Source organism: Ranitomeya imitator, chromosome 4 (assembly GCF_032444005.1).
Source record: "Ranitomeya imitator isolate aRanImi1 chromosome 4, aRanImi1.pri, whole genome shotgun sequence".
Classification (NCBI taxonomy): domain Eukaryota; kingdom Metazoa; phylum Chordata; class Amphibia; order Anura; family Dendrobatidae; genus Ranitomeya; species Ranitomeya imitator.
In genome coordinates, this window is record NC_091285.1 from 411,463,734 (window position 1) to 411,485,833 (window position 22,100).

General features: G+C 44.8%; 1 protein-coding gene across 1 annotated transcript; it reads left to right on the plus strand.

The window, feature by feature from the left end:
• The first annotated feature begins 4,784 nt into the window (after positions 1 to 4,784).
• Positions 4,785 to 9,618, plus strand: LOC138674531 (uncharacterized). Its single transcript, XM_069762356.1, has 3 exons — positions 4,785 to 4,936; positions 5,033 to 5,388; positions 8,687 to 9,618. Exons 1-3 carry the CDS (start codon positions 4,785 to 4,787, stop codon positions 9,265 to 9,267), a joined length of 1,089 nt encoding a protein of 362 aa, XP_069618457.1. The 3' UTR covers positions 9,268 to 9,618.
• The last annotated feature ends 12,482 nt before the right edge of the window (positions 9,619 to 22,100 follow it).

Below are 22,100 nucleotides of genomic sequence, written 5' to 3' on the forward strand. Positions count from 1 at the left end.
CCCTCTCAGCGCTCCACAACACTGTGCTGGAAATCGCTTGTCTGTCCGTTGAACCTTGGTTTCTTCCGCACAGTCTGCCATATCAAGTCTTCACATGCAAGGGTAGGCAACCCTTGAAAATCACTGTAGGTCTCAAAGAAACCCAACAGCTACCCTCACCTGGTTTGGCCCGCCTGCCGAGGCGGTGTTCCGGGGTGTACCCGCTGCCGCATGCTAGCAGCTACTTGGAGGTACAGGTGAGAGTTGAGCATCAGATGAGGACCAAAGATGGAAGAGCTGTCCAAAGAGGACACGGCAAGCACTCCACCAGAGGTGCTACCTCTATCTAGATACCCCATATATATATATGAATAATAGTGTTTAATAGTGTTTAAAATAAAGATCTATCTGCCCACCGCCCTCCCACCCCCTGTGCGCCCCCCCCGCTGTTCTGAAAATACTCACCTGGCTCGCTCCCTCACTGGCGCTGCTTCCTCTTCTGGCCGCATCTTCTCCTGTATGCGGTCACGTGGGGCCGCCGATTACAGTAATGAATATGCGGCTCCACCTCCCATAGGGGCGGAGCCGCATATTCATGACTGTAATCGGCGGACCCACGTGACCACATACGGGAGAAGCTGCGGCCAGAAGAGGAAGCAGCGCCGGCGAGGGAGCGAGCCGGGTATTTTCAGAACAGGGGGGGGGGTGTTCTGGGCGCACAGGGGGTGGATAGATCTTTATTTTAAACACTATTATTCATATCTTCCCTGCAGCAAACGCTGCTGCAGGGAAGATATGAATGGGGCTTCAGCACGATGCCGGGGACAGCGCTAAACTTTAGCGCTGTCTCCGGCACCGTGCGTGTGGTACCCAGTGGGCACATGGGCGGCACACGTGTACCGCACGTGTGCCACACTGATGTACCACAGAAACGCACCGGCACACGGACAATTCTGGTACCGATTTTTCTGGTACCGGAATTATCTGGACGTGTGAGACTGGCCTTATTTCTGTCAGTGTGATTGGTGTATCCAGAGGATTTTGGAAATCTTTGAACTTTTCCTCCATATCTTTCAGTTTTTTCACCAGCTCTTTTTGTGCCAGGTTCAGGTCTTCACTTGGGATGTCATTGTAGAGGTCCTTGAAGTACTGGAGCCAGATGTTGCTGCTCTGGATGTGGAGGCTGTTGTTTTTCTGGTTGGATCCAAGGTGATTCCACAGTTCCCAAAAGTTGTTGTCTTCAAGGGCATCTTGGAGTTGGAGGAGTTTGGTAGAGATGTTGTTTTGCTTTTTCTTTCTGAGGATGGCTTTGTAATTTCGTTGTACGGTGTGGTAGGCTTCTCTCAGAGTGGGGTTGTTGGGGTCTCTGTGTTTTTTATTTGAGGCCATTGTTAGGGTCTTCCATATGGTATCTATCTATCTATCTATCTCTATATTTATCTATCTATCTCTCTAATAATAATAATCTTTATTTTTATATAGCGCTAACATATTCCGCTTTACAGTTTTGCACACATTATCATCACTGTCCCCGTTGGGGCTCACAATCTAGAATCCCTATCAGTATGTCTTTGGAATGTGGGAGGAAACTGGAGTGCCCGGAGGAAACCCACGCAAACACGGAGAGAACATACAAACTCTTTGCAGATGTCTTGTGTGGGATTGGAACCCAGAACCCCAGCGCTGCAAGGCTGCTGTGCTAACCACTGCGCCACCGTGCTGCCCATCTCTATCAATCTATTTCTATCTCTCTCTCTCTATCTCCATTGTGATGCAGCGATGTTCTTGCTGTGCAGTGAGAAGGCAGTGACCCATATAAAGTTCAAAAATAAAGTCTTGTTTATTTTATTGCATACTGACAAACTGGAAAAAATAAGCAAACAAGTCCTTCGGCATGCAGCCGGGAAAAAAAAGATAGTCCACAATCCGTTGCCGTGAACGTTAACACCACCGTGTACGTTGGGGTGTCCGGCTTTTTAGGCTCTGCCCGGCCCGTGTTGCTCCACACGGAAAGAGCTCCTCATAAGCCTCCTGCTAGGTCTGACTCCCAGACCAGACTGACACACCCCAAACTCTCTTGCAGGGTTTTTTTTTCCTTTCCTCAGGATTCTATGGCCATGGGCCACTATAAGATCTGGGCTGGAGGAAACGGACCGGCCCCACTACCTTCTTGCAGTCCGTTTCAAAAATAAAAGCCCATACCGGGTTATCCTGAATAATTTCTGGGACAAATAACTTGACATAGTTCACACTCACTTTTATTCTTCCCTGTGTCTCACAGGCAACCTCCTGTGAGCACAGGGCACTCCAGCGGATCTTATATGCTTCTAAGCACATCCTGGGGGATACATAGCGACTCTCGCATGACACCGGTCACTACCTCACACTATCTATCTATCTCTTTCTATCTATCTTTATCTGTCTATCTATCTATCTCTATATCTCTAGCTATCACTCTATCTCTATCTTTCTATATCTATCTCTTTTTATCTCTATCTATATCAATCTATCTATATATGTCTATCTCTCTATGTCTATCTATCTCTATCTATCCATGTCTATCTATCTTTCTCTATCTATCTCTCTCTCTGTCTATCTATCTCTATTTCCAAAGTCATTTAACCCCTTAAAAACATCAGTTACTTATTCAAATCAGTGACAATCAAAGTTTGCCCACTTTGATGCCAGTTCTGATGCCCAGAACCCTGGGCCAGGCTGGAGACAACTGGTTTGATGTGAGGCTCCCTGTTCTATATGTCTGCAGTGTAAGATCAGTGGCCAAAAGGCATTTAACCATTTCTTCAACTCTCTATGGTGCGCACTTTGATGGCCCTTTTTTTTGTCCATGTGCGAGTTTTATTGTTTTTATAGCTGTCTTTAAGTGTATTCACATCAGGGCACCTCACTGCATTCTGTTTTATTATTGTCATTCTTATTTTTTGTTGTTAAACCTATAAAAAACAGAAAAATATTGCCGAATAAGAAGCCAACTTCAGCTTCGAACACACACACACACCTCAGAATGTGCTCTCACACACACCTCAGAATATGCTCACAAACACCTCAGAATGTGCACACACACACCTCTGTGCACACACACACCTCAGACTGTGCACACACACACCTCAGACTGTGCTCACACACACCTCAGAATGTGCTCACACACACACCTCAGAATGTGCTCACACCTCAGAATGTGCACACACACACCGCAGAATGTGCACACACACACACCTCAGACTGTGCACACACACACCTCAGACTGTGCACACACACACCTCAGAATGTGCTCACATCTCAGAATGTGCACACACACCTCAGAATGTGCACATCTCAGAATGTGCACACACCTCAGAATGTGCACACACACACCTCAGATTGTGCACACACACACACACACCTCAGAATGTGCTCATACACACACACCTCAGAATGTACACACACACACCTCAGAATGTGCTCACACACACACAACTCAGAATGTACACACACACACACCTCAGAATGTGCTCACAAACACACACACACACCTCAGAATGTGCTCACACCTCAGAATGTGCTCACACACACACACCTCAGAATGTGCTCACACACACACACCTCAGAATGTACACACACTCAGAATGTGCTCACACACACACCTCAGAATATGCTCACAAACACCTCAGAATGTGCACACAGACACCTCAGAATGTGCTCACACACACACCTCAGAATGTGCTTAGGCTACGTTCACATTAGCGTTTCCCGACCCAGCGTCGGGAAACGCTGCGGCGACGCATGCGTCATGCGCCCCTATATTTAACATGGGGGGCGCATGGACATGCGTTGTGCTGCGTTGGGCGACGCATGCGTTTTTTTTGCCGCAAGCGTTGGGCGCAGAAAACGCAACAAGTTGCATTTTTTTTGCGTCCAAATTTTGGCAAAAAAGGACGGATGCGTAGCTAAATGCAGCGTTTTAGCATGCGTTTTTATTTGCGCTGTGCGTTGCGTCGCCGACGCAGCGGCGCACAACGCAAATGTGAACGTAGCCTTACACACACACCTCAGAATGTGCTCACACACACACCTCAGAATGTGCACACACACACACCTCAGATTGTGCACACACACACCTCAGAATGTGCTCACACACACACACACACACATACCCCAGAATGTGCTAACAGACACACCTCAGAATGTGCACACACACACACACACCTGAGAATGTGCTCACACACACACACACACCTCAGAATGTGCACACACACCTCAGAAAGTGCTCACACACACCTCAGAATGTGCTCATACACACCTCAGAATGTGCACACACACCTCAGATTGTGCACACACACCTCAGAATGTGCTCACACACACACATACCCCAGAATGTGCTAACAGACACACCTCAGAATGTGCACACACACACACCTGAGAATGTGCTCACACACACAACCTCAGAATGTGCACACACACCTCAGAAAGTGCTCACACACACCTCAGAATGTGCACACACACCTCAGAATGTAAGCCCCCCCGCTCAGACAGCAGAAATATAGCGGGGGTCCCATGTCCACATAGGCCTGGCACATTCATTTATGCCATGAATATTAGGGGTCAAGTTGAGGTCAGGGTATTTACTGTTACTGTATGTAAAAGCAGCCAGATCTGGTTCTGACTGGCTTTTTGCCCGCCTAAATTTTTGATGGATGATTGGTTGTCAATCAGTTGCTGGGCAGATTTTGTTATGATATATACCTGAGCACCGGCGTTGGATACTCAGTTCGCCGGCGCTTGAAGAAAAGAAGAGACCTCACCGAGCAATGGAGAAGCTCCTGCAGGAACTCCTATCAAGAGCTGGCGGGGAGGACGGGGAGGATTGGCTGAGGAGCTGCTTGGCTATGAAACCTCCATTAGCAGCCTCCGAAGCCGTCGCTCCTCCTCCTGTTCCGGAACCTGTGGTGCCAGCTGCGGGGCAAGAAATGGGAGCTCCGGCTGCTGTGAGCCCTCCGGCGAGGACCAGAAGATAGAAGGCGGCTTCCTCCCCTGCTCCGTCTCCTGCGGCGTCCAGGCCCGGTCTGTCAGAAGCAAGCGGGAAGTCACGCCGCCGCTGCGCGTCGAAGTCTCGCAGCCCTCCGCGAGATTTTGGCGACCATCAGCTGGGTGAGCCGTCCACGTCATCGGGAGCGGCCGGAAGAGCCAGAAAGGGCACCGGCCGTAAAAGCGTTGCGGTGCCCCTCTCTGCTGGCGCCCGGTCAGCTCCTGCAGCTGCTGCACGGGGCTCGAGGTCTGCTCTGCCCCCCCTGTCATCTGATGAAGAGGAGGATCGTGACCCAAGACTTGCCAGGCAGCTGCGCTCGCCCCATTCTGCGGGCTGGAGCGCAGGCTGTGAAGGAGGAAGAAGACCGGACGACCGACCTGCGAGGGGTGAGACTTGTAATATCCCCTTGTCTGTCCCTCAGAGCCAGTTAAGAGACTTAATTAAATCCGTAGTAGCTGAAGCATTAAGCGAGGCTAATAACTCATCTCGGGCAGCAGCTTCTCCTGCTCCTTTTCGCTCAGAAGCTCCTGCCCTTAATATGCCTCCTTTGAATCCTTTCAAGGAGGCTTTAACTTGTGAGCTTTCCCCACTGGGATTCCATTTGAGCCCCTCAGTTAAGGAGCTCATTTGGAATAATCAATTTGTCGATCTGTTTTCATTGTTACCAAGTAGGGATCACCCCCCTAAGTCAGAGAAGAAAGATGACAAATCTGACCATGATGATCCTAAGCGTAGTATTAGGTCCTTTAATAACTGGGTCCAGGCGTTTGCCATCTATGCTGCCGTGTTGGGAGAGAAATCACCTAACCTTTGTAGTAGTCTCTTCCAACACGTCGACATTATTTTGGAGGCTTATAAAAATTTTGGTGGCTCCGCATGGCTCAGTTATGATGAGGCATTTAGACATAAGCTGTCAGTTCATCCCGAAGTAAAATGGGGCTCCAAAGACATTGGTTTATGGATCAATCTCATGCTTCCTATGAGGAATGCTGTTACTAGGCAGCCTTCTGTTTCTGTCAGCAAAAAAGGTGTTCGTTTTGCTTACAATGATTCTTTCTGTAAGTGGAACAATAGTTGCCGTTTTCGGCATGAATGTTCTTTCTGTGGGAATTCCCACTCAATGTCCAAATGCTTTAAAAAGCAGGCTGCCCAGCAATCCTCTAAGGAATCAATTTCAAAGGGCTCAATCGCCAGTGAGGCTGGAAAAAATGGTCCACTGGCTAAGCAAATACCCAGACAGGGAGATCAGTAGTTTACTATATGACGGTTTTTCTCTAGGTTTTCGTGTTCCTCAATTCAAAGGTTCTGGTTGTGTTTTAGTTAAAAATCTCCCGTCCATTACCGACTTTCCTGATGTCGCTAGGGAGAAAATTTTTTCTGAAATTGAGCTAGGCAGAGTCGCCGGCCCTTTTTTGTCCCCCCCATATTTAAATTTTCGCTTATCCCCCCCTGGGTATTGTTCCCAAAAAGGAGCCGGGTTCTTTCCGGATGATTCACCACTTATCTTATCCAGTCGGCCAATCACTGAATGATGAGGTAGACAAGACAATGTGTTCTGTCACCTACTCCTCCTTTGATGGCGCTCTGGATATGCTTAGAAAATTCGGCCCTAATGCCCTTATATCCAAATCAGACATTAAATCTGCCTTCAGACTTCTCCCAGTTCATCCGGAGGGGTTTAATTCATTGGGTTTTCATTTTGATAACTGCTTCTTTTTTGACAAATGCCTTCCTATGGGTTTTTCCCTGTCCTGTTTTTATTTTGAGAATTTTTCCCGCTTTTTGCATTGGGTTTTGGAATCTAGCGGTTGTGAGGCGGGTATTCTACACTATTTAGATGACTTCCTTTTTGTTGGCCCATCCCAATCTATGTCTTGTGAAAATACTCTTTCTAGGTTTCTTGAATTGTGCGCATTTTTTGGAGTCCCAATTGCCCACGAGAAAACAATAGGCCCTTCTTGTCGCATTGAATTTTTGGGCATCATGATCGATTCGGTCAAAATGGAAACCGTCCTGCCCCAGGAAAAAATTGACAAGCTTCGTAGTTCTCTGGAAAACTTACTAGCAAAAGACAAAATCACTCTTAAGGAGCTTCAGTCCCTGCTGGGGCTACTGAACTTTTCCTTAAGGGTCATTCCGATTGGCAGGGTTTTTTCCAGGTCGCTTTACGAAGCTACTAAAGGGCATTCTTCCCCCAATTCTCATATCAGATTGTGTTCCGAGGTGAAAGAGGACGCCAGAATCTGGCTAGCATTTTTAGCGGGTTTTAATGGCAGATCAATAATCCAATCCCCTTTTGTCTCTTCGGATTTTATTCCCCTCGTTTTTTCTGCAGACGCCACTCTAGGAGTAGCTTGTTTGTTTCAATCTCACTGGGTATCCCTGAACTGGCCTGTCAATTGGGTTGCTAGAAAATTAAACAAGAACCCTTTTATTACTGAACTTTTGTCAATCCTTCTATGTATTTGCTTATGGGGCCGTGAATTGCAAAATTCCAGGGTTCTACTACATTCCATGAATCAGGCAGTAATTTTTTCAATCAATACCCTATCATCCAAAAATGCGAATGCAGCAAAAATTTTGAGAAAATTGGTTTTGGAATGTTTGAACTGCAATATTTGGTTAAAAGCAGTCTCGGGAGGTGGTAAAGTTAGTCATTTAACTGATCTTATATTGCACCGTCAGTGGCTTGATTTTTATCTACAGGTCCCAATGGCAGACAAAGAGGCGTACGATTGCCCCCTTTCAATTCAGGACCTGATTCCGATATAATTCCTTATTTTATTCAGAATTCTTTATCAAACAGATCATGGGCTGATTACTCAGCTGCATGGAAGAAATGGGTCGATTTTTCTGTGCTTTTCGGTTTTGACGCCTCTGTTCCTGACCCGACTTCGGCTTTGAAATTCGCTGAGTCTCTGGTCAAACAGGGCTTATCTTACTCCGCAATAGCCAAAAGCTTTGCGGGAGTCTCTTTCTTTTTAAAATTACATGGCGGTACTGCGTTAACGGAATTTTTCTTAGTTAAGCAATTTTTGAAGGGCCTGAAAAGGGAAAGGTTTTTTCCGGATTCAAGGTGCCCTATTGCTATTTCTTTGTTAATTGACATTTGTTCTGCCCTTGCGCACGTTTGTAAGAATTTTGAGGAAGCGCTTTTGTTTAATTCCATATTTTCTATCTCCTTTTTTGGGGCACTGAGGGTCAGTGAGGTAGTATCAGCCAAGAAAGCTGTTTCATCCGGGCTCATGCTTTCGGACGTCAGAATTTTTGAATCGTTTCTTCTCTTGTTTATCAGGAAGTCTAAAACGGATCAGCTGGGGAGAGGATCTGAACTAAGATTGAATTCGTTCCCTGAATCTAAAATTTGTCCTGTGGCTAATCTGTCTAAATGGATTACGTTTAGGCCTCCGGCTGAAGGCTCCCTATTTATTCATAGAGATTCTTCCCCGGTGACGGTTTTTCAATTCAATTTTATTTTGAAGAAGTGTTTGGCATTTTTGGGTAAAAGTCATCTCAAAATTACTTCCCATTCTTTCAGAATAGGTGCGGCTACAGAAGCCTCAAGAGCTGGCCTATCTGACGATAGAATTAAAAGAATGGGAAGATGGGAATCGAAAAGATTCAAAATTTATGTTTGTCCTGATTTATATCCCGATTAATTTTTATTTCTCTTATACCCTGCAGTTATTTGGATCGTTGGGCATTCATTTGTCTTCTGGGCTCAGAAGAGGGCCGGCCTTCGATCATATTCTGAAAATTTGTCGTTCCATTCTTCTAAAGTTCAAGTCTTTTGGCACGGCATTCGCGGCCTGAAATGGCCTTCTTTGGTGTCCGAGGTAAAGAGTTGTTTGGAGAAGTTCCCTTATCCGGATTTAATTGTAGTGCATCTCGCTGGGAATGACTTAGGAAGAATCAACACTTTGAATTTACTGGCCATTATGCGGTCAGATCTTACTTATTTAAGACAGACTTTTCCATTGTCTGGTGTCGTTTTTTCAGAAATCATTCCCAGGCGTGCTTGGCACTGTAATCAACTTTCATTTTTGGATAAGATCCGGAAGAGGGTTAATTTCTCCATGAAGAAGTTTTTACCTCTTATTTCTGGGTTTTCTTTTAGACATACAGACTTAGAAGGCTTTTTACCAGGGATGTTCAGAAATGATTTGGTTCATTTGTCCGATATCGGACTTGATATATTTAATCTTAACATGGGCAATATAATCGAAAAATGGCTGTGTGGTTTGGGGGGGGCCTCGGCTCTTTGAACCTTGGCCTTTTGGGTAAAAATCACTCAACTTTGGGTGGATTTGGTTTCTGGAAGTTTATGGACATTTGGACTTATGAACTTATGGATATTATTTATTGGTTATTTATTTAATTAATTGGATTTTGTAACTCAAAATAAAACCTCACGGCCATTTATTCCAACCATTAAAGGTGTCTTGTGATTATTATAATTATAGTTATAGGCCTTATGGGGACATGTAAGCCCCCCCGCTCAGACAGCAGAAATATAGCGGGGGTCCCATGTCCACATAGGCCTGGCACATTCATTTATGCCATGAATATTAGGGGTCAAGTTGAGGTCAGGGTATTTACTGTTACTGTATGTAAAAGCAGCCAGATCTGGTTCTGACAGGCTTTTTGCCCGCCTAAATTTTTGATGGATGATTGGTTGTCAATCAGTTGCTTGGCAGATTTTGTTATGATATATACCTGAGCACCGGCGTTGGATACTCAGTTCGCCGGCGCTTGAAGAAAAGAAGAGCCCGCCCTCCCTCCCTTTATGTTATCATTCACCTGTCGTTTGGTTTTATTTGTGGGTAAAAATCACTCAACTTTGGGTGGATTTGGTTTCTGGAAGTTTATGGACATTTGGACTTATGAACTTATGGATATTATTTATTGGTTATTTATTTAATTAATTGGATTTTGTAACTCAAAATAAAACCTCACGGCCATTTATTCCAACCATTAAAGGTGTCTTGTGATTATTATAATTATAGTTATAGGCCTTATGGGGACATGTAAGCCCCCCCGCTCAGACAGCAGAAATATAGCGGGGGTCCCATGTCCACATAGGCCTGGCACATTCATTTATGCCATGAATATTAGGGGTCAAGTTGAGGTCAGGGTATTTACTGTTACTGTATGTAAAAGCAGCCAGATCTGGTTCTGACTGGCTTTTTGCCCGCCTAAATTTTTGATGGATGATTGGTTGTCAATCAGTTGCTGGGCAGATTTTGTTATGATATATACCTGAGCACCGGCGTTGGATACTCAGTTCGCCGGCGCTTGAAGAAAAGAAGAGCCCGCCCTCCCTCCCTTTATGTTATCATTCACCTGTCGTTTGGTTTTATTTGTGGGTAAAAATCACTCAACTTTGGGTGGATTTGGTTTCTGGAAGTTTATGGACATTTGGACTTATGGATATTATTTATTGGTTATTTATTTAATTAATTGGATTTTGTAACTCAAAATAAAACCTCACGGCCATTTATTCCAACCATTAAAGGTGTCTTGTGATTATTATAATTATAGGCCTTATGGGGACATGTGCTCACACACACACACACACACACACACACACACACACACACACACACACACACACACACACACACACACACACACACACACACACACACACACACACACACACACACACACACACACACACACACACACCTCAGAATGTGCTCATTCAACTCTCTATGGTGCGCACTTTGATGGCCCATTTTTTTGTCCATGTGCGAGTTTTATTGTTTTTATAGCTGTCTTTAAGTGTATTCACATCAGGGCACCTCACTGCATTGTGTTTTATTATTGTGATTCTTATTTTTTGTTGTTAAACCTATAAAAAACAGAAAAAATTTGCCGAATAAGAAGCCATCTTCAGCTCCGAACACACACACACACCTCAGAATCTGCTCACACACACACACCTCAGAATATGCTCACAAACACCTCAGAATGTGCACACACACCGCAGAATGTGCACACACACACCTCTGTGCACACACACACTTCAGACTGTACACACACCTCAGAATGCACACACACACACCTCAGAATGTGCACACACACAAACACCTCAAATGTGCACACACACACACACACCATGTGCTCTCGTCTCCCTCTCTGAAACAACGGAGAAGATACGGAGGGGCATGGCCTAATCAAGGGGGCGTGTCGGCTGCCTCTGCTGGCTGTGCGGCTGAAGCAGAGTCTATGCGGGACTCACAATCGGGACAGTCCCGCAGCCTGAGCTGACTACACCGGAGGGGACTGTGAGGTCCTCGCTCCTCACCTCCTGTCTCGTGACCTCCGCAGAGCTCCGATCTAGACGCAACCCTCCTATCACGTGTCACAGGGGACACTGCGCGGGGGCAAGCAATGACGTCACCGCGCTGACCGACGTCCGCTGCGTGACAACGGCTCTAACGGCCACAAGTAGCGGTTGTCCTGAGGTAACAGTGTCCCTCATCTTCTGTCCCCCGCGGAGCGGAGAGCAGGGAGGAACCGACAGCCGGGGGCAGAGGGCGTTGTTAGGGAGTCGGGGCGCCTGAGCCCCGGCCGTGACTGTTGGATCCGGAGGAGGAGCCCGGCGGCGGCGACAGTTGGTGATTTCGTTTACTAATTTTTTTCCGTATTGCGCCCTGTACCCTGTATGCGCAGGACATGTAATGTGCGGCTTTCTGCCGCTGCTCCTGTGCTCCCTCTACTGGTGGCTGCAGGTAGTCGTCTTGTCACCTTTTCTACCAGGATAGTTCTAGATTATCATGTGCAGGATAGTAGTGATGATTCTGGGGTCCATCCTGTGTTGGGGAATGTTGGGGGTGGTTGTTCTGTCACAGAAAAGCCTCTAAATAATTATGTATTCCAGATTAATAAAAATGAAGATGTGTTCAAAGCAGTAAAATAATGAATTACTGTCCTCCTCGTGGACTTCTCTTATGACATCATCGCCTTCTCCTCTGTGACATCATCGCCTTCTCCGTGACACAGTTCCATCCGAAACTCGCACCATTGTCGCCAATCACTTGAGCAGAGCAGTCGTCTCACCGCCAGATGTGTCCCCTTAGATGCCAAACAAGAGCAGCGTTTTCTCCAGGCCACAGATGGAAGATTGTGATTTACTAATCTCCGGCACCGCAGGAAAAACTCATCAGGAAGTGACAGATAAGTGTCAATGATCTGTTCCCGTATTCCTCCCCTCCACTGTCTTCCCTGAGGTGTAACGTTCTAGGACCCCGTACAATGGCCACAGTACTGCAGGATACAGGGATTGCAGCAGGTGGCGGACCTTGCCCCTGGTATCATATCTGTTTACTGTGAGAAATCCTAAAAGCACCGTCCCATATTACTGCCCCCATCCTGTGGTCTCATTCACAGACAGATTGTAGCCTGGATTTGGGTTATGAATTTGTAAGCCAAAATCAGGAGTGGGTGCAAGTGTCTGTATACTGTATTTGTGCATGTATGCGTGCTATCAGTGTATGTCTGCATATGTGTGTGCATGTATGTGTACAGTATGTGTGCATATATACGTACTGTATGTGTGCATGTGTATTTCTGTATAGATTTGTACTGTATGTGTGTACATGTCTGCTTACTATATGAGTGCAGGTCTGTGTACTGTATGTGTGCATATCTACGTACTGTATGTGTGCATGCCTGTGTACTGTATGTGCATGTCTGTGTACTGTATGTGCATGTCTGTGTACTGTATGTGCATGTCTGTGTGCTGTATGTGTATATCTGTGTACTGCATGTGCATGTCTGCATATGTGTGTATATCTGTGTACTGTATGTGCATGTCTGTACTGTATGTGCATGTCTGTACTGTATGTGCATGTCTGTACTGTATGTGTATATCTGCGTACTGTATGTGCATGTCTGCATATGTGTGTATATCTGTGTACTGTATGTGCATGTCTGCATATGTGTGTATATCTGTGTACTGTATGTGCATGTCTGTACTGTATGTGCATGTCTGTACTGTATGTGCATGTCTGTACTGTATGTGCATGTCTGCGTACTGTATGTGCTTGTCTGCATATGTGTGCATATCTGTGTACTGTATGTACATGTCTGGTTATGTGTGTATATCTGTGTACTGTATGTGCATGTCTACTGTATGCGTATATCTGTGTACTGTATGGGCATGTCTGCATATGTGTGTATATCTGTGTACTGTATGTGCATGTCTGCATATGTGTGTATATCTGTGTACTGTATGTGCATGTCTGCATATGTGTGTATATATGTGTACTGTATGTGCTTGTCTGCATATGTGTGTATATCTGTGTACTGTATGTGCATGTCTGCATATGTGTGTATATCTGTGTACTGTATGTGCATGTCTGTACTGTATGTGTATATCTGTGTACTGTATGTGCATGTCTGCATATGTGTGTATATCTGCGTACTGTATGTGCTTGTCTGCATATGTGTGTATATCTGTGTACTGTATGTGCATGTCTGCATATGTGTGTATATCTGCGTACTGTATGTGCATGTCTGTGTGCTGTATGTGAATATCTGTGTACTGTATGTGCATGTCTGCATATGTGTGTATATCTGTGTACTGTATGTGCATGTCTGCATATGTGTGTATATCTGTGTACTGTATGTGCATGTCTGCATATGTGTGTATATCTGTGTACTGTATGTGCATGTCTGCATATGTGTGTATATCTGTGTACTGTATGTGCATGTCTTTTTTTAACCATTACATTTTTAATGAAATATTTAGTCCTAATTTGCAACATATTATCAATCACTGTTGATCATCATGACGTCACATTCTCTTGAGATCCTCAATTATTTAATAGCTAAAAACAGTAATAATAATTTCTCGTCAGAACAAATTACAGGTATATGGGGAAGAGGAAGAAAAGAGGGTGATGACAACAGATGGTTTATATCCAGTAGTGTAACTAGTGCCACGCTACCTCTCTACAACCACAGTATTTAACCGGAATGACAGCCAACGGTCCCATTTGTTGAGGAACGACAAAATGTTATTAGTAGACGAAGCAATTATTTTTTCCTAGAGACAATTGTGCTTCACCAGTGCTATAATTTCAGCCAGTGACAGACACACAGGATTTTTCTAATATCTTGCGATTTTGATTTTGCTAGCTGTGAGAATATGCACAATCACTGCCCGAAACTCGGGAGGAACTAAATCCAGGTCAATGGCCAGAAGTGCTTGGTAATTGTCATTGGGATGGTGCTAATCTGGGATATTAGATGGGTGATTGCATGCCATAATTGTTTTGCTCTATCGTTGGTCCACATCAGTGCCAGTGTATATGGCGTGAAATACTACCCGTACAATAGTTTTTTTGCATTTTCCAAATGATTTGTACACTTTAAGTGTATGCCTATCATTGAGAAGGACGTCTGCCATTGGTCTGGAGTGATTGTGCATTGTAGATCCTTCTCCCATTTATGAAGATATGTGTCCAGAGAGAGGAACGTATCCTTAACGGGAACCTTTCAGCAGTACTGCGTCAGGAATCTACACACAGTTTCAGGTTGGCGCCGTTATACTGATTACAATGATACCTTGTTTGATGAAATCTTGTGGTTGTTGTTGCATCGGAAGTGCCGGATTGAAATCCCCCGCCAAAGCCACGCAGCACTGTTCATTTGCTGAGCTGCCGGCGGCTGAGCCAATGAGCGGGCGGGATTGAAATCCCCTGCCAAAGCCGCGTGGTACCGCTCAGCCAATGAGTGCACGCCTTGGTAGGGGGTTTTTGAATCCCGCACAGCACCGCTGATTGGCTCAGCCGGATTTCAATGGATAACTGAATTTATATAAGAGGTTAATAGGTCCTGAAACAATTTGTAATATTCACTTGTCTGTCCATGAGGGCCGGGGGACTTGTTTTTCACTGTCTTAATCACTTCCTTTATCTCTACGGAGTTATTGGTTGATTTAATGTGATTACTTAGTCTACTGGTAGTTTGGGTAACTTTATGCTTTCTGAAAATTGGTGAATCAATTTGGTGTTGGACTGTAACGTTGATTTGTTTTCTTGTAAATTGTAAAAGGATGAATAGTAGTTTGCAAAGGTGTTTGTATCTCTTTAGGGATAAATATTTTATTGTTTTGCTCACCCCGTATGTGGGATAACCTTTGTTTAGTCATTTTGGCTTTGACTTTATTGGTTTATATTTTCCCTGCCCCGTTTCCCTGCCATTAGTATTTGGCTTTGCTTTTCCATAGGTTGTGCTCATATTTGTGTTGGGACAGTTGGTAGAATTCATGCCGTACAGAGTTGTGCGTATGGGACTACGCTTGTGTGCCTCTTCTACTGAGGTTATATTTTGGTTGATTTGGCGTAGTCTCACTCTGATGGAATAGACGTAGATGGAGGTAAACTTGTGTCTTGTTCAGGTCCACTCCTTCCTCAGCGTCAACTTTTTTTTTCCTCTGAGCTTATCTCTTCGTCGCCAGCGACCACTTCTGCAGCAGAGTCATAGCCTCTTGGGGAGATGTCAGGACATGTGTGGCTCCATTCTTGGTGATGATGAGCTTCACTGCGTAGCCCAACATGTACGGGATCCCTTTCTCTCATAGAGTCTTTGTCGCTATTGAGAATTCCTGCCTACTGTTATGGGTGACAGCGGACAGATCCGTAAATACCAGAATGTTCCTGAACCTGTCTGGGAGTTCTGCCCTAGTTACGGCCTCCTTATAGTCATAGTAGCCGGGCAATTACCGTACATCCCTGGGTGCAGAGGTGGAGTCACAATTGGGTCTGGGGATCCTGTGCTCCCTGTCTATTAGGAGGTTCCATTGCTCCGTTTCGGGGATTAATGTGGTGAAGAAGTCAGTTCAGATCTCCTTCAAAGCGTCTGCAGCACTGCTTTCTGGTATCCCCCTGAAGCACAGGCTGTGATGTCTGGAGCGATCCTACGTATCTGCCAATTTTTGTTTCAAAGTGGTAATCTCCTCCTATGCCTCATTGTGTGCACCCACCTAATGGTTGTGTGCAGCAGTAAATTCCTCCAGCTTCTCCTCAATATGTGCAGATCTATTTCCAATGTGCACAATGTCCTTCTGAAATGGAGTGAGTGCTGAGGATATATCTACGTGTATAGCTTGTTTTATGTCACCAAGAAGGGACTTTAGTGTGGCCTCTGTAATGGGGGCAGAGCTCTGGGCTCTTGTAGATGCATGCATACTTCCCTGTGGGCGGCTGGCCGAATTGTTTAGGTCCTCTGTGGGGGTATACTGTACCTCTGTTGGTCTGGTGTTATAGACACTTTTTCTGCCAAGGCCTAACCCAATGGCAGTGGATCAGACCTCATACCGCACTCTGCAGACTCACCGGCCGCATGTTTGTGATGCTGTGAGCCACGTTTCAGCTGGTAGAAGCTCGGAGCTCACTTTGCCTGCGACCGCACGGCTTCTTATCCGGACACGTCCCTTCCCTGTATGTGTGCATGTCTGTGTACTGTATGTGTGCATGTCTGCATATACAGGTGCTTCTCACAAAATTAGAATATCATAAAAAAGTTAATTTTATTATTATTTTGTTAGTTCAGTTCTTCAATACAAGAAGTGAAACTCATATATTATATAGAGTCATTACAAACAGAGTGATCTATTTCAAGTGTTTATTTCTGTTAATGTTGATGATTATGGCTTACAGCCAATGAAAACCCAAAAGTCATTATCTCAGTAAGTTAGAATAATTAACAAAAACACCTGCAAATCTTCCTAAGCGTTTAACCCCTTTCTGCCATCAGACAGAATAGTACGTCCGATGGCAGTACCCCTACTTTGATGCGGGCTCCGGCTGTGAGCACGCATCAAAGCCGTGACATGTCAGCTGTTTTCAGCAGCTGACATTTGCCCGCAATAGGCACAGGTGGAATCGCGATCCACTCGGCGCTATTAACTAGTTAAATGCCGCTGTCAAACTCTGACAGCGGCATTTAACAAGTGCTTCTGGCTATCCGGCCGGAAATGTGCGCACCAGTGACCCCCGTCACGTGATCGGGGGTCTTTGGTGCGTAGACATGACAACCAGAAGTCTTGAGATCCAGATCTCTATGGTTGTTGATGCTTACTGCTATGAGCGCCACTCTGTGGTCGGCGCTCATAGCAAGGCTGTAATTCTACTACATAGAGGCGATCTGAGCATCACCTCTATGTAGCAGAGGCGATCGAGTTGTGCCAGCTTCTAGTCTCCCATGGAGGCTACTGAAGCATGGCAAAAGTAAAAAAAAAATGTTTTTAAAAATATTAAAAGAAATAAACGTTCAAATCACCCCCCTTTCGCCCCATTCAAAATAAAACAATAAGGGTATGTTTCCACGTTCAGGAAACGCTGCGTTTTTGACGCTGCGTAGAGCCGCAGCGTCAAGCACGCAGTGTCCAGATGTTACAGCATAGTGGAGGGGATTTCATGAAATCCCGTCTCCACTATGCATTAACCCCTTTACCCCCAAGGGTGGTTTGCATGTCAATGACCAGGCCACTTTTTACAATTCTGACCACTGTCCCTTTATGAGGTTATAACTCTGGAACGCTTCAACGGATCCTGGTGATTCTGACACTGTTTTCTCGTGACATATTGTACTTCATGATAGTGGTAAAATTTCTTTGATAGTACCTGCGTTTATTTGTGAAAAAAACGGAAATTTGGCGAAAATTTAGAAAATTTCGCAATTTTCAAACTTTGAATTTTTATGCAATTAAATCACAGAGATATGTCACACAAAATACTTAATAAGTAACATTTCCCACATGTCTACTTTACATCAGCATAATTTTGGAACCAAAATTTTTTTTTGTTAGGGAGTTATAAGGGTTAAAAGTTGACCAGCAATTTCTCATTTTTACAACACCAATTTTTTTTTAGGGACCACATCTCATTTGAAGTCATTTTAAGGGGTCTATATGATAGAAAATACCCAAGTGTGACACCATTCTAAAAACTGCACCCCTCAAGGTGCTCAAAACCACATTCAAGAAGTTTATTAACCCTTCAGGTGTTTCATAGAAATTTTTGGAATGTTTAAATAAAAATGAACATTTAACTTTTTTTCACAAAAAATTTACTTCAGCTCCAATTTGTTTTATTTTACCAAGGGTAACAGGAGAAAATGGACCCCAAAAGTAGTTGTACAATTTGTCCTGAGTACGCCGATACCCCACATGTGGGGGTAAACCACTGTTTGGGCGCATGACAGAGCTTGGAAGCGAAGGAGGGCAATTTGACTTTTCAATGCAAAATTGACAGGAATTGAGATGGGACGCCATGTTGCGTTTGGAGAGCCACTGATGTGCCTAAACATTGAAACCCCCCACAAGTGACACCATTTTGGAAAGTAGACCCCCTAAGGAACTTATTGAGAGGTGTGGTGAGCACTTTGACCCACCAAGTGCTTCACAGAAGTTTATAATGCAGAACCGTAAAAATAAAAAATCATATTTTTTCACAAAAATTATCTTTTCGCCCCCAATTTTTTATTTTCCGAAGGGTAAGAGAAGAAATTGGACCCCATAAGTTGTTGTCCAATTTGTCCTGAGTACGCTGATACCCCATATGTGGCGGTAAACCACTGTTTGGGCGCATGGGAGAGCTCGGAAGGGAAGGAGCGCCGTTTGACTTTTCAATGCAAAATTGACAGGAATTGAGATGGGACGCCATGTTGCGTTTGGAGAGCCACTGATGTGCCTAAACATTGAAACCCCCCACAAGTGACACCATTTTGGAAAGTAGACCCCCTAAGGAACTTATCTAGATGTGTTGTGAGAGCTTTGAACCCCCAAGTATTTCACTACAGTTTATAACGCAGAGCCGTGCAAATAAAAAATATTTTTTTTCCACAAAAATTATATTTTAGCCCCCAGTTTTGTATTTTTCCAAGGGTAGCAGGAGAAATTGGACCCTAAATGTTGTTGTCCAATTTGTCCTGAGTACGCTGATACCCGATATGTGGGGGGGGGGGGGGGGGAACCACCGTTTGGGCGCATGGGAGGGCTCGGAAGGGAAGGAGCATCATTTCGAATGCAGACTTAGATGGATTGGTCTGCAGGCGTCACATTGCGTTTGAAGTGACCCCATATTGGAAACTAGACCCCTCAATGAACTTATCTAGATGTGTTGTGAGAAATTTGAACTTCCAAGTGTTTCACTACAGTTTATAACGCAGAGCCGTGAAAATAAAAAATCTTTTTGTTTTCCCACAAAAATTATTTTTTAGCCCCCAGTTTTGTATTTTCCCAAGGGTAACAGGAGAAATTGGACCCCAAAAGTTGTTGTCCTATTTGTCCTGAGTACACTGATACCCCATATGTTGGGGTAAACCCCTGTTTGGGCACACGGGAGAGCTCGGAAGGGAAGGAGCACTGTTTTACTTTTTCAACGCAGAATTGGCTGGAATTGAGATCGGACGCCATGTCGTGTTTGGAGAGCCCCTGATGTGCCTAAACAGTGGAAACCCCCCAATTATAACTGAAACCCTAATCCAAACACACCCCTAACCCTAATTCCAACGGTAACCCTGGCACACCCCTAACCCTAATCCCAACCCTATTCCCAACTGTAAATGTAATCTAAACCCTAACCCTAACTTTAGCCCCAACCCTAACTGTAGCCCCAACCCTAGCCCTAACCCTAGCCCTAACCCTAGCCCTAACCCTAGCCCTAACCCTAACCCTAGCCCTAACCTTAACCCTAACCTTAACCCTAGCCCTAATCCTAGCCCTAACCCTAGCCCTAACCCTAGCCCTAATCCTAACCCTAGCCCTAACCCTAACCCTAGCCCTAATGGGAAAATGGAAATAAATACATTTTTTTATTTTTCCCTAACTAAGGGGGTGACGAAGGGGGGTTTGATTTACTTTTATAGCGAGTTTTTTAATGGGTTTTTATGATTGGCAGCCGTCACACACTGAAAGACGCTTTTTATTGCAAAAAATATTTTTTGCGTTACCACATTTTGAGAGCTATGATTTTTCCATATTTTGGTCCACAGAGTCATGTGAGGTCTTGTTTTTTGCGGGACGAGTTGACGTTTTTATTGGTAACATTTTTGGGCACGTGACATTTTTTGATCGCTTTTTATTCCGATTTTTGTGAGGAAGAATAACCAAAAACCAGCTATTCATGAATTTCTTTTGGGGGAGGCGTTTATACCGTTCCGTGTTTGGTAAAATTGATAAAGCAGTTTTATTCTTCGGTTCAGTACGATTACAGCGACACCTCATTTATATTATTTTTTTATGTTTTGGCGCTTTTATACAATAAAAAATATTTTACAGAAAAAATAATTATTTTTGCATCGCTTTATTCTCAGGACTTTAACTTTTTTATTTTTTTGCTAATGATGCTGTATGGCAGTTCGTTTTTTGCGGGACAAGATGACGTTTTCAGCGGTACCATGGTTATTTATATCTGTCTTTTTGATCGCATGTTATTCCACTTTTTGTTCGGCGGTATGATAATAAAGCGTTGTTTTTTGCCTCGTTTTTTTTTTTCTTACGGTGTTTTTTACTTTGTCCCAGGGGGGTACATCACAGATCGGTGATCTGACAGTGTGCATAGCACTCTGTCAGATCACTGATCTGACATGCAGCACTGCAGACTTCACAGTGCTGCTCTGAGCAGGCTCTGTGAAGCCACCTCCCTCCCTGCAGGAACCGGATCCGCGGCCATCTTGGATCCGGGCCTGGAGCAAGCAGGGAGGGAGGTAAGACCCTCGCAGCAACGCGATCACATCGCGTTGCTGCGGGGGGCTCAGGGAAGCCCGCAGGGAGCCCCCTCCCTGCGCGATGCTTCCCTGTACCGCCGGCACATCGCGATCATCTTTGATCGCGGTGTGCCGGGGGTTAATGTGCCGGGAGCGGTCCGTGACCGCTCCTGGCACATAGTGCCGGATGTCAGCTGCGATAAGCAGCTGACACCCGGCCGCGATTGGCGGTGCTCCCCCCGTGAGCGCTGCCGATCGCTATGACGTACTATCCCGTCCAGGGTCAGATAGGCCCAGGGCACCTCGACGGGATAGTACGTCTAAGGTCACAGAGGGGTTAAAAGATGCATGAGGCAGACCCGCGGAAACAGACATGCGGCGCGTCTTTTAAGAGCGCAGCATGTCCTTACAATGCTGAAACAACGCAAGGACAACGCAGGTGACCTGCCAGTGACCTCAGGTGCAGATTTGGTCAGGATTTTACCTGAGTAAAATCCTGACCAAATCCTGATGCAATCCTGAACGTGGACACATACTCTAAAAAAAAAATCAAACCTACACATATTTGGTATTGCCGAGTTCAGAATCGCCTGATCTATCAATAAAAAAAAGGGTTAACCTGATCGCTAAACGGCGTAGCGATAAAAAAAGTCAAAACGCCAGAATTCATTTTTTTTTGGTCGCTGCGACTTTGCATTAAAATGCAATAACGGGCGATCAAAAGAACGTATATGCACCGAAATGGTATCATTGAAAACGTCAGGTCAGCATGCAACCCCAGATCACGAAAAATGGAGACGCTACGGGTATCGGAAAATTGCGCAATTTTATTTTTTTTAGCAAAGTTTGAAATTTTTTTTCACCACTTACATGAAAAAGAACCTAGACGTGTTTGGTGTCTATGAACTCGTAATGACCTGGAGAATGATAATGGCAGTTTTAGCATTTAATGAACCTAGCAAAAAAGCCAAACAAAAAACTTGTGGGATTGCACTGTTTTTGCAATTTGGAATTTTTTTCCCGTTTTATAGTACACGACATGGTAAAATCAATGGTGTTGTTCAAAACTGCAACTCGTCCCGCAAAAAATAATCCCTCACATAGCCACATTGACAGAAAAATAAGAAAGTTATGACTCTGGGAAGGAGGGGAGCGAAAAACAAAATTGCAAAACTGAAAAAAGCTCCGGGTGTTAAGTGGTTAAAAGGGTTCCTTAAGGTACCTTCACACTAAACTTCACAACGATATCGCTAGCAATCCGTGACGTTGCAGCGTCCTGGCTAGCGATATCGTTGTGTTTGACACGCAGCAGCGATCAGGATCCTGCTGTGATGTCGTTGGTCGCTGCAGAAAGTCCAGAACTTTATTTCGTCGC